At 34.8% G+C, this 16409-nt stretch overlaps 2 protein-coding genes across 2 annotated transcripts in view; both read left to right on the forward strand.

Annotated features, from left to right (window-relative positions):
- The first annotated feature begins 2551 nt into the window (after positions 1 to 2551).
- Positions 2552 to 8387, forward strand: LOC306877512 (nuclear receptor coactivator 7-like). The gene is made up of 6 exons (XM_079429296.1): positions 2552 to 2697; positions 2836 to 2964; positions 3709 to 3861; positions 5135 to 5230; positions 5790 to 5863; positions 7674 to 8387. The coding sequence occupies exons 1-6, from the start codon at positions 2629 to 2631 to the stop codon at positions 7807 to 7809; spliced, it is 657 nt and encodes a 218-aa protein (XP_079285422.1). The 5' UTR covers positions 2552 to 2628; the 3' UTR covers positions 7810 to 8387.
- A 2437-nt stretch (positions 8388 to 10824) lies between these two features.
- The window catches only part of LOC306877507 (5-azacytidine-induced protein 2-like), a 29945-nt gene continuing 24360 nt past the window's right edge, over positions 10825 to 16409 (forward strand). The window contains exons 1-2 of the mRNA XM_079429290.1: positions 10825 to 10949; positions 12677 to 12899. Coding sequence (XP_079285416.1) covers positions 12684 to 12899 — 216 coding nt within the window. The 5' untranslated portion in view covers positions 10825 to 10949; positions 12677 to 12683. The remainder of the gene's footprint in view (positions 10950 to 12676; positions 12900 to 16409) is intronic.

Raw genomic sequence — 16409 nt, forward strand, 5'->3', positions numbered from 1 at the left:
AAATATATTTATTGACATTTTGTGCAGATACAGCATCTTATATAAACACAAAAATGAGTAATTCGTTCTGCTTTTCATCCCACATCCAATCCCTCGTCTCTTACATCCCAAACGTACAACACAAACAAGTAAAAGTAACAATACTGAAAGTGTAGTTTTTAAATGATACAGTAAATACAGTAAAAACACACTTAATCCTCTTCTGCCTCTTCAAGTGATATCAATAGCATCAATATAATTAAACAAAGGTTTCCATGTTTTGTAAAAGGTTTTTAAAGACCCTTTTAATGAAAAACGATTTTTTTTCCAGCTTTAAACACAAAATAATTAATTTTATCATAAGAAGGAGGGGATGCATGTTTCCACTTAAGGAGAATAAGCCTGCTAGCCAATAGTGTGGTGGAAGCAACAGCGTCTTGTGTTGATGAAGGCAAATGTGGCTCAAAAGGAATTCTGAACACAGCTGTAAGAGGGTTTGGAGTAGCTAATATGTTAAAGGTTTTTCAAAAGTATCAAATATTTTACACCAAAACTCTGTCAATCAAAACATATGTGTGTGATTTGCTGGAGATCGTCGGCACCTATTGCAAGCGTTACTTGTATCTGGGTATATTTGAGCTAATCTGGCGTTAGTGCAGTGTGCTCTGTGAAGAATCTTGAATTGCATCAAACTGGGTCGGCACATATATATATATATATATAGATGAAGAGTGTACTAAATCAAGTATATAGTCCCACTCTATTTCGCTGAAAGTGATCACCAGCTCTTGTTCCCAAATATTCTTGGGTGATTCAGAGGGGTCAGAATTGAAAGAATCTAGTGATTCATAAATGACAGAGATTATCCCTCTTCTGTCTGGGTTAAGAGATAGAATGGTGTCCATGTTTGAATCAGGACTGTTAGCAAACTGATTTTGTACTAAATGTCTGATCTGAAAGAAGCGAAAAAGAGGGGTTTTGGAAAGACTAAACTTTTCTGACAATTCTGAAAATGATCAGAATATACCTTTATCATACAAGTCCTTGATGGTACTAAGACCCCTAGAAGACCAATCACGAAAAACTGAATCAGAACATGATGGTAGAAAAGATCAATTGTTTACTCTAGGATAGAAATACTGGTGATAATGTGTGACGGCATGCCCCCTTTGACTGAACCTTTCTTATGCGTGCATATTTGCCGCCCCACAAAAAAGAATTAGTTGTCTGATTCAAAGTTACAAAAAAAGACTTGTTAATGTGTTTTGTTTTGAATTACATAAACATGTTCTCATATATTTCCAGAAATCTAATTGAAGTTTGTATCTAAAAGCCATTATATTATTATATTTAATAAACAAATTGTTTAGGTGGTATTGAACTCATTTATACTTCAAATTAAATTCAGATTGACACTTCTGAATTCTGAATGTTTTATAACCTTGGCAGCACACACTTTCTATCTTTTCTTCTTTTGAAATCTTTGCATTTGCTTTGCATAATAGGCTCGGAAGTTAGAGTTTTTGGCTCTTTTCCACTGAATTCCAGGGAAGGCCTCAGTTACGGTTTCTTACGCAGTGTGTGGATTAATTGTGGATTCCTTTCTCTTTCCTTCACATGCGTGGGAAAGTGGATTGAATTTCACTTCCAGATGTGCTGGCACAGTAACAGTGGGAGAGCGGGAATTGCGTAGCTCAAGTCTGACGCTGACTGTAAAAGCATGCACTGTAAACTTCCAGTAATAGCATTCATTTTTCGAGTAAATGCATGAACCGATGGCACTTTCACACGAGAGCTTTTGAGGTCATTTGGTTGGTTTGCATCAGAAAAACACACTTTGCATGCATTGCATCTTAGTTACGGTTTGTGTGAACGCTTGTATGATTTGTGTATGAAGCAAACCAAAGCTCAGGTTCTCAGGTGTGTTTTCTGCTTCCCTTTAGCGTGGATCATCTATACACGTGCTTCGTCCAGTGGTCTCCAGAGACTGTCCACAGCAGCAAACCAGACTTCCTCAGGGTCCATCCAGATGTGATCGACTCTTTCCTCAGCAATCCTGCCTCCAAAAACTGGGAGGTACACCAAAACAATTCATTTATTAAATTTATGCTGCATGCTCACGGTTCAGAAGCATGGGTTTGACATATTATTAAAAGACTAATAACAATGAAAAACTAAAATTAAAACAAAAACAGAAAATATACAAATTCAAACTAATTTAACAACCAGTGATAGTGTGGTGTACTATTATGCTTTTTATTATAAAACCATAATAGTATCTCAATGATGCTATAATATCACTGGATGTTAGAGTCGTTCTCTACTGTTTGAGTCTTTTTCTGTGCATTTGCGAAAGAACACAAATGCACAGAAAATGCATGGTATTTTGTGAGCAATCTCATTAATGAAGTATTTTCCAGTGGGTGGAGGTAAAAACTTTCTCCTGCGAGCAGCGACACACTTCTATCAGCCCATATTTGGCATGTCTTCCTCTTCTGTCGCTCTTTCTGTAAAACGAGAGTTCAGCTGAAATGTGAGCTGGGGGCAAACCCACGGGTGGAGAGGAGGAGAAACACTGTAGAAACACACTGTTCACGGCTGCTGTCAAACACATTCAGAAAGTCCAGAGACTTCAGCAGATCAGTCAACATGAGGCCAGTGCAGCAGAGCATTAAGATCTTATACTATGCCAATAAATCTGAGGAGCCGTTTGTGGAGGTGAGCTTTGAAGAATGAGTGTTTTATAATCCCTGTGGGATTCAATGGGAAACGAGCACGTGCCGCTCTGATAGAGAAAGAGAAACTAAAGGAACATGCATGCGTTTTAACTGATGTTTCTCCTCTGTTTGCCTCCAGATCGTGACTGTGAAACAGCAGAACAAGCGGCGTCCGAGCGTCTGTAGCTCCGCAGACTCTGAGTCTTATGACCTGCTGCCCGTTTTAATAGACCACAGTCAGATTCTGACCGAGCATCATCTTGAACAAGTAAGTGCCTTTTATGAAATGATTCATTGAAATATACATTGCATGCACTGATGAAATGAATCCACTGTGTGTTGCGTTAGATGAACGTGTCCAGTGCAATCCAATATACAACTGATGAAATGATTCATTGAAAAATGTGACCCTGCAGCACTAAAGCAGTCATGAGTAACACAGGTATATTTGTAGCAATAGACAACAATACATTGCATGGATCAAAATTATAAATTTTTCTTTTATGACAAAAATCATTAGGATATTAAGATCATGTTCCATGAAGATATTTTGTAAATTTCATACCGTAAATATATAAAAACTTCATTTTTGATTAGTAATATGCATTGCTAACTTCATTTGAACAAATTTAAAGGTGATTTTTTCAATATTTAGATTTTTTTGCTCCCTCAGATTCCAGATTTTCAAATATTGTCCTATCATAACAAACCATACATCAATGGAAAGATTATTTATTCAGCTTTTAGATGATGCATAAATCTCAATTTCACTAAATGGACCCTTTTGACTGGTTTTGTGCTCCAGGGTCACATTTATGCATTGCATGCATTGTTAAAATGAACTGTATGTCATGTTAGATGAAAGTGTCCAATGCATGAGAGTAATGTGTATATGTGATGAATGTTCACAGCAGATGAAATGATTCACTGAAATATGCATTGATGAAATGAATGTACTGAAAGTGTCTGATGCATCAGTGTAATTGATGATCGGCTGATGTGTGTTTCACAGTTGATGAATCACATCCCAGCGCGGACGCAGGGTTACTCTTGGAAGCTGATGTACAGCACGGCGGAGCACGGCACCAGCCTGACAACACTATACAGACAGATGAGAGAGTTAGACCGACCCGTTCTGATGGTCATCAAAGACACGGACAACCAGGTACAGCCAAGAGATGCATTTACATTCATGCATTTAAAGCAGTTATGATAGAGTGCGATGCAATGGCAGGTTTATTAGAAGACAGGTGCACATGTGTTATGCATGTAACACGCAGCATCAATCAAACTGAGAATATGTGCATTTATATCAATTCACTTCAACTGTGTTTAAACTCTGTATAAATTAAGATCACAAACACAGTATTTCATCTAGTATTAAGCAATTATTGTTTTGGAACTTATTATTATTAATTTTTTTTTTTTTTTTTTTGAGAAAAGCCAAGTCTATTTACAGTATTTAATAAATGCTAAACAAAATATATCTTACATTTAACCATTGAATTCATGCATTTGGCAGATGATTTTATTCAAAGAACCTTGCATTGCATTGAAATGATACATTTGATCAGTTCATGCATTTGCTGGGAATCAAACCCATGATCTTGGCATTGCAAGCAGGGTTAATATACTTAAATAAAATGAAACAATTATAAAATTGCAGTGCTTAAAAAAAAAAAAAAGGAAAAAAATTACTGAAATAAATGATAAAATGTAATATAAATAAGTATATATTAATGCAATAAATATAATAATGAATATTTTATTTCTTTTTTTGTTTACTTTAAATTAATTGTTGTTTAGTTTAACTTCATGTGCTTATAAGTAAAACTGAAATAAAATTAATAAAACCAACTGTTTATAGACATATTAAAAAAGAATAAATACAAATTTTAAACTAAAATGTAATTTAAAATGTAAATAAATTTGGCACTTTATTTTAGGGTCTCTTAACTAGTTTCTTATTAGCATGCATATTACTAGAATATAAGCTATTTATTAGTAGTAATTAAGCACATATTAATGCCTTATTCTACATCCATAATCCTACCCAATACCTAAATTTAACAACTATTAATAAGCAGCAAATTAGGCATTTATTGAGAGAAAAGTCGTAGTTGATAGTTAATAAGTGTTCCCTATTCTAAAGTGTTACCATAAATTTTAATTTACTTGAAATGAAAATAGAAAGTATTTTTTTTTTAAACAAATTAAATAAAAAAATACTAAAAACTCTAAAATCTCAAAAATACTAAATATTTGGTTGTTAGAGCTATTGTTTGATAGCTTTTCCTTTTTTTTTTACAATCAATAAACAAATGCTTTTGTGTTGTGCAAGCATACAAAGCCTATTGCAAGACATTCATATCCTGTAGCTTTTACCATCGAACTGACAGATTGATCTGATAAAACAATCTGTTGCTGTGAATCCTCAGGTTTTTGGAGCGTTTTCCTCCGACCCGTTCAAAGTCAGCAGCTACTGCTACGGGACGGGAGAGACGTTCCTCTACAGCTTCAGTCCAGAGTTTCAGGTATGAGTTACTGATCATCTGTACGCTTCTGCTTCTGGTTCTGGTTCTGAGTCTGAGTCTGAGTCTGAGTCTGGTTCTGGTTCTGAGTCTGGTTCTGGTTCTGCTTCTGGTTCTGAGTCTGAGTCTGAGTCTGAGTCTGAGTCTGAGTCTGAGTCTGGTTCTGGTTCTGGTTCTGAGTCTGGTTCTGGTTCTGGTTCTGGTTCTGCTTCTGGTTCTGAGTCTGAGTCTGAGTCTGAGTCTGGTTCTGGTTCTGAGTCTGGTTCTGGTTCTGCTTCTGGTTCTGAGTCTGAGTCTGAGTCTGAGTCTGAGTCTGGTTCTGGTTCTGGTTCTGAGTCTGGTTCTGGTTCTGGTTCTGGTTCTGCTTCTGGTTCTGAGTCTGAGTCTGAGTCTGAGTCTGGTTCTGGTTCTGAGTCTGGTTCTGGTTCTGGTTCTGGTTCTGAGTCTGGTTCTGGTTCTGGTTCTGGTTCTGGTTCTGGTTCTGGTTCTGGTTCTGGTTCTGAGTCTGGTTCTGGTTCTGGTTCTGAGTCTGGTTCTGAGTCTGGTTCTGGTTCCTCTGCAGATCTTCCGCTGGAGTGGAGAAAACTCCTACTTTGTGAGAGGATTCCTGGACTCTCTGCAGATGGGAGGAGGAGGGTGAGTCTGAATGAAGTTTCTACTGTTCATCAAGGCTGCATTTATTTGATCAAAAATACAGTAAAATAGCTAAATATTATTAGAATGTAAAACAGCTGTTTTCTATGTGAATGTGTTAAAATGTAATTTATTTCTGTGATCAAAGCTGTATTTTCAGCATCATTACTCCAGTCTTCAGTGTCACATGATCTTCAGAAATCATAATAATATACTGATTTACTGATCAACAAACATTTATGATTATTATCAATGTTGAACACATTAATATTTGAATGGAAACCATGATACATTTTATTTTTCAGTACAGAACGTTCAAAATAACAGCATTTATTTGAAATAGAAATCTACTATAGCATTATAAATGTCACTTTTGATCAGTATGAAGGCATCCTTGATGAATAAAAGCATTTTTTTAAATCATACATACCTCAAATGTATGAACGTTAGTGAACTGCCATTCATAGGAATAAAAGGGAAGTTGTTTTACGCTACTATTTGTCACTTCTGCTTTCTGAATGTGGAAGTATTATAAAAGATTATTCCGTCATCTTTCACTCTTTCATGATGTTCATCCTTCTGTTAAACACAATATTACATCATATCTCAGCTTCTGCTTTTTGGAAAACAAAACTACATAAATTATATAAAAATAAAATAAAATAAAATAAAATAAAATAAAATAAAATAAAATAAAATAAAATAAAATTAAATTAAATTAAATTAAATTAAATTAAATTAAATTAAATTAAATTAAATTAAATTAAATTAAATTAAATTAAATTAAATTAAATTAAATTAAATTAAATTAAATGTAATTGCAGCTTTTCCCCCACAATTCTGAGTTTATAACTCTCACTTTATTTTATTGTATTTTTTTAACAGAATTGTGAGATATACAGTCAACTCAGAATTGTGAGGAAAAATACAGAATAGTGTGATAAATAGTTTAAATTCCCTTTTTTGTTTTTTGTTCAGTGACGGACACAAAACAAAAAAATCTGAATTGTGGGATATAAACTTGGAATTTATAGAAAAAGTCAGAATTCTGAGTTTATGGCCTGGTTTCACAAACAGGGCTTAGCTTAAACCAGGACTAGGCCTTAGTTAAATTAAGACATTTAAGCAACTTTTATAAAAATACCTTGAACATTGAAGGTGTGCATCTTGACACAGAACAATGCCACTGACATATTTTAAGATATTTCAGAGCAAGTTTTCAATTGAGACAGCTCAAATATGCATTTGTCATGCAGGCTATCTGTGAAACCAGGGGTATATCTTGCATTTCTGAAAAAATTAAAAAACTGATATAAACGTATTATTTAAATATGACTAGTTTATGTAGAAATTCCCAAAGAATGCATGAGCATATATGTGACCCTGGACCATCAAAACCAGTCATAAGCGTCAATTTGAGCTGAATAAATAAACTTAATGGTTTGTTAGGATATAACAATATTTGGCTGAGATACAACTATTTGAAAATCTGGAATCTGAGGGTGCAAAAAAATCTAAATATTGAGAAAATCTCCTTTAAAGTTGATCAAATGAAGTTCTTAGCAATGCATATTACTAATCAAAAATGAAGTTTTGATATATTTACAGTAGGAAATTTACTAAATATCTTCATGGAACATGATCTTTACTTAATATCCTAATGGTTTTTGGCATAAAAAAAATCTATAATTTTGACCCATACAATGGCTATTGCTACAAATATACCTGTGCTACTGATGCTCCAGGCTCATATATAGTTAAATGCAATGCATCTGCCAAATGCATGAATGCTCTGTTGTTTTTCGGTGTTCAGGGGTCCGTTTGGCTTGTGGCTGGATTCTGATCTGTATCGCGGCTCCAGTTACTCATGCAGCACCTTCTGCAACCGTCCTCTCAGCCTCCATCACGACTTCACCGTTCGGGATCTGGAGGTGTGGAGCTTCGTCTGAGCTCAAACCAGTTCAACACTGCTGATAACAACAACACGCTCCAGCTGCCAAGCTGCCGCGACTCGTCTGTTCACCTCAACAGAACCTGATCTGTTCCTCATTTCCAAGCGGCTTCTGAGCTTCTGCTAAATGAAGGAACAGTAAATAAAGAAGACAAGTTGAGGCAGAAGTCGAGGCTTTAGTTCCCGTTTCCAGTAACTGTAAGTGTTCCAGGGGCCTGATGGGACCTGAACACATTCCTCAAGCATGCTACCTACGTAGACGAAATAGCACACTAGATTTGAAACAAAGCCCTTGAGTACTACTGACACTTTAGTGTCTTTACTGTGTTTTAAAATGCACTTAGAGGATGAATGGTTTACTGATTTGTGTCCAAAAAGGATTTGAAAAGGAAAAATGGTTTGCTGTATGATTGTGATTGTACTACTATTTATTGTTTTTTACTCTATTTAATATCTGTGATCACATGTTGAATTGTTTTGTGGTTTTGTGTTGGTCATGCAGTGCTGGTGCTGCATTTCTAGGTTTGGGGTTTCTAATAAAACACGTGGTTTTTTATTAAACTGTGTCTGTTTTGGATTTTCCGGTTTGGTAATTGTTTAAATAACACTCTTAGCGTAAATCATGCAAATATTTTTATTTTCACGGTTTTATTCTCAGTGAATGCATGAATTGATCAAACGTATATAGACTGAATGCAATGGATACAAGTGTCCATTGAAAAACTGAAAAACTTTTTGGTCCCCATTGACTTCCATAGTATTTTTTTTCATACTATACACTGTAAAAAATTAAAAGTTGAGAAAACTTAAAAGTTTAAGGCAACCAACTTCAGCAGATTTTTAAGTTTTCTCAACTTTTGATTTTTTACAGTGGCTCCCAGAAATTGTTTGATTATTAACATTCTTCAAAATATATATTTTTTAAATGTTAAACAGAAAAAAGAAACTCATAAATGTGTGGATCGGGGGGGGGGGGGGGGGGGGGAGTCTGTTTATTTATTTCAATCTGTTTTATTTCAAATTATTTTTATTTCTAATTATTTTTGTAAATATTTTGTATAATAGATATACATTTAATTGCAGAGTTTATGCATGTGTTATTTACTGTCTTTAAATATTTAAAGGTATCAACCACATCCGTCAAACACTAACATTTACAACTTTTTGGCATTAGCCGATAACTGTGATAAAACTGTATCTTTTTATGATTTTTTTTTTAAAGGTATAAAATAGGTGTTCATTTCATTTTAGGAAATTTACTGTCATTTAATTTTTAATTTGTATTATATGCCAATGAAACCCTACATCAGTCGATCATTAAGAAAGCATTCAGAGGAAGAAGCAGCTCTGAGCTTCTGAAGGCTTATTAACAAACACACTGGGCTCAGAGCTTGAGTTTGTTTCATAAGGTGCATTACACCCTTACGTAAAACATACAAACTATGTCAGAATAAATCTCTTATGTTTTATGAAACGATGAGCCTGTGAAGAATGTGTGTTAGGAAACCATGATAAAAACATATGTTATTATGGACTCAATGTATTTGAGTTATAAACGTCTTTAATGATGGATGTGTTTGAGCTTTTATCTTCTCCAGATGTTAAGTGATGGACTGGAGTGGTGTGGATTATTGTGATGTTTTTATCAGCTGTTTGGACTCTCATTCTGACGGCACCCATTCACTGCAGAGCATCCATTGCTGAGACACTGATGCAGAGACACATTTCTACAAACCTGATGAAGAAACAAACCCATCCTGGTCTCAGATGAACTGAAGGACAGCACATTTTCATTTTTGGCAAAACTATTGCTTTAATGGCTGTTTGTTTTGTGTGCAGCGCCACCTCGTGGTTAAAAGTGACCTACTAGTCACTAGAAGTACAAGAGAATCAGAATCAGAATCAGAATGAGCTTTATTGGTTAGGAATGTTTACACATACGAGGAATGTGTTGTAGCGACAGAAGCTCCACAGTGCAACAGAAAGACAGCAACAGGACACAGATAATAAAATAATAATATACAAATAGGCAATGTGCAAAACAGCAAAAACACAATATATAATATAAACAATTATGTATGTACAGGTATGATATGTGCAAATTAGAAATGTAAATAAGTATGTGTGTTAAATAAATAATGTATAATAGTGTTGTGTGTTCCACATTATAACAAATACAGTAGACTAGAAATATCACAATAAATATTACAAACTATTGAACAGAAATTATTATTAGCCTATTATTACAAATTATTATTATTACATTTGATGTTTCTATTTTTATGCATTGGGCATCTACTTGAAATGGTTGCTGTGTGTTTGTATTAATGCCGTCAAACAATTAATCGCGATTAATCGCATCCAAAATAAACGATTTTGATTAGCCTACATAATATATATGTGTGTGTTGTGTAGGTTTACTAATATGGTTTTGTATATATAAATACACATGCATGTATATATTTCAGAAAAATGTTATGTTTATATATTAAATATATTTATTTATAATATAAATTATATGAATATAAATACATAGAAATATTTTCAAAATGTATAGCCTACTGTATGTGTGTGTATTTATAAATGCATAATAAATATATACAGTGCACACATATATATATATATTATGTAAACAAAAACTCTTATTTTGGAGGCGATTAATCGCGATTAATCGTTTGACTATAATCATCATTTTCATAATCACCTCAAAAACAAAAACACGAGATTGAAGCAGTTACCATGATTATCCGTTTCCTCACAGCAAACTTACACTATTTTATAATTTAATACATGTTTATATTACTTTTATAAATCTGTTATGTCTGTATTTACTGTTTTGTGTTTATATTATTTATTTGTGTGTCTCTGTTACTGCAGTAACTGCACGCTGAAAAAACCTCCACAATAACACGAATATCATCATTAATCACTTTATCATTAAAATAAATCGATTTTCTCGGAATTACGGATCAAGTAGTGAGGCACGAGCGTCTGGCTTCGCAGATCTGTTTCCGCCGGAAGTCCAGTGAGCGGAGAGAAGCACTTCCTGGAGAGTGTTTGTGTTGTTTAGTGTGTTTTCTGTCTCTATGATGCTTTATTCTCGTCTCGGTGTCTGCTGTCCGCGCTGACTGCTGTCCGGTGAGTGCTGCTCTCATACTTCACATCAAACATCATCATAAAGCAGCATATGAGCAGAAACACGCGGATTCGGAGGAATATTCTGCTTTCTCTTCATCTCATGTCAACATTGGTTTGAGTTTTATTCTCATTTGCTTTCAAAGCGGTTTCTGTTTCACTTTAACCAAAGACACTAGTTTATATTCATAGTTTATATTCATATTAACATGTTATGTGTGCTAATATTGTCATATTTTACTCGATATCAGTTTTGTTAGAAATTATGATTGGTTTCATAATGCTGTACTACACAATACTATATTATAGTACTATATTACTGGAGTATATTTCATAGTTAAGGCATTATACAATTAATATATTACAAAATATTAGTCTTTTTATTATAGGCTAGATTAGGTCAGACATTTAGTAAAATGTATACAAGTCAATATAACAATGTTTATGTTCTGTAGAAATAATTGTGAATGATTGTTTTTAAAAATAGTACAAATATTAATTATTAATCTGATCCATCAATATCAGCACTAACAGCCAGTATAATAATAATAATTGTGCATTAAATGTTTGACACATTACTGTAAACTCTTGTTATTGAAGCATGTTTCGGTGCGTGATATAATATTATAGTGTAACGCAAATGTTTTTACATGTTCTGTAGAAATATTAATAAATGTTTTATCCATTGCTTGATGATAATACAAACAATTACAGTATTAATATTGTTCAGTGATCAGCCACAACTTTCTAAACTGATGGCCAATAATAATAATAATAATAAAAATATAGCAACTTTCATGCATAAAATGCAGCTCAAAGCACAGAACATAAAAACATAAAAAGTGAATTAAATCAAGAATAAAAAAATATGAATAAGACCTAAACAAAGGTGCAAATAAATAAATAAAAATCGCATATATTTTACTCAATATTTACTGTAATATCATGAAATAAGTTTTTTAATTTATTTAGCAGAGAATCTGTGAATCTGTGTATTTGGTGGATATTGTGTATGTCATGTGACAAAATAAAATAAGTTTATATTTACATACTATCTGTGTGTGTACTGTGTATGTATTATGTATATATAAATACACACACATATATGTATATATTTAAAAAAAAACATTTGTATGTATATATATTTATATTTGTATACAATTTATATGTAAATATAAATATTTTATATATAAGTCTAACATATTTTTCCTTAATATATACATGTATGTAATAAATATACACCGTACACACACAGATATGACCCAGCAGCACAAAAGCAGTCATGAGTAACACAGGTATATCTGTAGCAATAGACAACAATACATTGTATGGATCACAATTATACATTTCTCTTTTATGACAAAAATCATTAGGATATTAAGATCATGTTCCATGAAGATATTTAGTAAATTTCCAACCGTAAATATATCAAAACTTAATTTTTGATTAGTAATATGCATTGCTAAGAACTTCATTTGAACAACTTTAAAGGAGATTTTATCAATATTTAGATTTTTTTGCTCCCTCAGATTCCAGATTTTCAAATATTGTCCGATCCTAACAAACCATACATCAATGGAAAGATTATTTATTCAGCTTTCATATGATGCATAAATCTCAGTTTAAAAAAATTGACCCTTATGACTGCTTTTGTGGTCCAGGTTCACAAACGTTTATTTTGAATGCGAGTGAATGCAGGCCTAATGCGATGTGTTTGGACTGCTCCTCAGCTCTGGTATGGAGTCTCCAGCGGTGGATGATGATATCTGTATCCTGAAGCATGAGACGGCGTATGGGCCGCCCGAGAGCCCCGTGTCCGTGTGCTCCGGAGACGAGTCGGTGGCGTCTCACTTCGCTCTCGTCACCGCCTACGAGGACATCAAGAAGAGACTCCGAGACACGGAGAAGGAGAACGGCCTGCTGCGCCGGAGAGTCAAGCAGCTGGAGGACAAGGTCCGTCTCGCTGTCAAGCTTTGTGATGAAACCCGTCTGTGGAGCCAGTGATTAGAGTTAGAAACTGAGGAGAGCGAAGCATTTACACGAGTTATTCACAGAATCTGTTTTGCTGTAAAGTGTATCGCATTTTTGAACGATAAAATAATTATAATATTATTAAATTGATCAATATAATTTCATTACGTATTATTATTATTGAAACATTATGCTATTTTTTAAAATTCTTACATTATTAAAATAGCTATAGTTGTATTATTAAAATCATTTTTATTATACTATTATAAATAATGGTGCTAAAATATTACAAATTATATTTTCAATTATTTAACCATTACATTATTAAATTATTAAATGTCACTAGTAAAATATTAAATATTTTATTATTGAAATAATAATCTGAATTATTTTTATTAATATTATTATCAAATATGTATGAAATATCAATAGTAAAATTTATAAAAAAGCATTATATTATTGGATTATTATTTTTAATTATTAAATGTTAGTAGTAAAATGTTAATTACTATATTATGGAATTATTAAAGTGCTTTTATTAATTTAAATTATTAAATGTCACTAAAACATTAAATATTATATTGTTCAGTTATTTAATTATTTCTATTAAATCTTATTGGTAAAATATTTTTATTGTTGAATTGTTAAATTGTTATATAATTAAATATTACTATTTTGACAGATTTAATTATTTTAGCATTAAATGTTACTTGTTAAATATTAAATAATATATTATTGAATTATTACATTATTAAATGGTACTAGTAAAATATTAAGTATTACTATATTGTGGAATTATTAAATTACTTTTATTATGTGAAATTATTAAATGTTACTGTTGTGTTTTCTGTGGAGTTTTGTCATTTGTTAAGTTTTGTTATTTAAATGTTTAATGTTTAAATCTACTTTAAACTAGAGCTACCAATGTTGCAATTTACACTTTAGCAGCCAAATAGTGCAGTGCCTCTTTAAGAAAGGAGTGTGCTGTGAGCACATGTGACCGGTATTTACTACGTGAAAAGGAAGCGTGAGATTCATTCAGTTTGTAATCATTTTCAACCCGGTGTGCAGCCACTTGGTAAACTCTCTTAATCTCAAATGTTTTCTTGTCTACTTTAATGATGTATGTTTCATGTTGTTTGCTGTCGCCATGTTATGTTGTTGTACTGCGTTTATGTCCGTTGCACTTTAAAGATAACACTATTCCGCTATTCTCCGGTAGATCAAAGCAGATTAGTTTACTGATAGAGATAACGCTATGCGCTGTATGAGTTATAAATTGACGAGGTGGCGAAGCCGTGGGATTAACATTTAGATTCATAACATTATTATACTATACGTGTTCATTTGTATTTACTTTATTTAGTTTTATAATGTTTGATGAAGTAGGAATCGCGGACTTCCTGGTTTGCCGCGGGGCATTTTGGGAGCTGTAGTTTCCTGCTTACAGAAAAGATTGCATGCATTTTGCATAGAGTTGTGGTAGGACTTGAGTATGATGCATAATGTTTGAAGTGTAAATTGTGTACATTTAAATTATGAAATTATTATTATTATAGTATATTAATGTTATTTATATTGTATTTTGATTAATGTTATTTATTGTTGCTTATTGTTATTGGGCTGTTGAGGTAAAGAACTGGGGCTGGTTGTAGTATGCACATGGAAATTGAAACGTTGTATTTCTTGTTATTTCAGGTTTATTACCTGGTTATCCTTTTGAACTAAAAATAAACAAGCAAATGTGGAATACCGAGTAATATCCTCTTTGTACACTGGGTTGCCCTTTCCGTGGGAAGAAAACGGAACAGTAATAAACCAACTGCCCAAGAGAGTTAAGCCAAGTTTGCCACTGCCATATCAGCATTGACCAGTGAAGGAGCACCAAGGGAAGAGGAATAGGCCAAATTAGACCCCTCTGTCAACAGCGCCTTGGTCAGTGCAGAGAGAAAGAAGATGGATTTGGCAGAATTAGTGGCCTTAAAAGGAAAGCGCTCAACAGCACAGAGCTCTTTCAGCAAGAGAGCCAAAAAGCTGTTCCTCACTGTCGACCTCCTAGAAAAAAAGGTGCTCATCGACGAGATCAGAGCACTTGGTGTGGACTTTGGAAAGCTGCACGACACTGGACTCGAATATGTTGATGTTCTAGGAGAAGTGGGAAGTGAGGAAGAAAAAGCAGAAAAAGAAGCGGCTCATGTAGAGGAGAAATTGGCGACGTGCCTTGCTACCTATACAGAAACGCTCCGGCTCGCTAAAGAGACGTTATGGTCCAAATTCGCCTATGTTGACCTTAAATTGTACGCCGACGGTGCAGAGGAGAAATGTGCTGAAGTGGAGAACACTGATCTGAAGGAGATGGTAGATGAAGACTTTCAAGTCCTGAGAGAGGGCCTGGTGGAGAGAATCAAAATGCTTGAGCAGAAGGTGCTTGAATGGGAAGGTCTTGTCCCTGGAGCCAAGACAACAGTGTATAAGCAGCAGCAATACAAGCTGGTCAACAGACTGCATGACTGGGTGCGGAGCTGGCAAAAGTTGAAGCGGACAGAAGAGGTTGAAGAAGCTAATGAAGAGCATAGCGAGTCCGACAAGGGGCCCACTAGAGCTGGCACGCAGCCTCGAATCCCCAGTGTAACACCTGTATCCAGTACTGGAGCAGCTGCGTTTCCATATGCACCACCACAAAGCATCCCTGGCCTGCATCCCGGAGCATACGGCTTCAGACCACAGATCAGTCTTGAAAGAACACGCCTGCCCACGTTCTCGGGAGACATGACCGATTACTATCGGTGGAAGGTTGAGTGGGAAGAGCTGGAACAGCTGGGAAACCCACAGAGAACGGCTGGTGTTACAAGGTTCCACCTCCTGGCAAGTCTCGGCGATAGGGTAAAGAAAGACTTGGTTCTGTCTAGCTGTGCGTCGGCGGATGAAATGTTCAGGCGCCTCGACAACCGTTTCGGGAACAAGGCGAAAATCGTCCTGAAGATATCCGAGGAGGTTCAGGGCCTACCCCCCGTAAAGGGTGATAACCCTAGGAAAGCAATTGAGCTGATCCAAGCAGTGGAGCGGGCTCTTAGTAACCTTGTGATCCTGGGAGAAGAGGAGGTTATAAAGAACCGTTGGGTAGCACAGTCCCTTGAAAGCAAGCTACCAAGCTCTCTGAAGGAGAAATGGATTGCACATAAGACTGAGGCTGTGAATGGGTTTGTTCCACATAATCATTTCGACTGCTTACTGCGCTTCCTGAAGAAACAGGAGGCAATCCTGGAGGAGCTGGATCAGCTGGAGGTAAGCCCTAGAGAGGGAAGCTCCTCAGTGAAAGGCCTGGCAGACAAACCAGAAAGAGGAGTCAAGAAAGCATTCTCCAAAGCTACCTCAGGCCGTAGAGAGGCTCAGTTGAAGCTACGCTTGGGCTCGTGCACTGCCTGTGCTGATGAGACTCACGCTGGCAGGCTATTTGCTTGCAAAGCCTTCAGGGAGATGGATCTCCAGAGG

The sequence above is a fragment of the Barbus barbus genome, assembly GCF_936440315.1.
Source record: "Barbus barbus genome assembly, chromosome: 12".
Taxonomy (NCBI): Eukaryota; Metazoa; Chordata; class Actinopteri; order Cypriniformes; family Cyprinidae; genus Barbus; species Barbus barbus.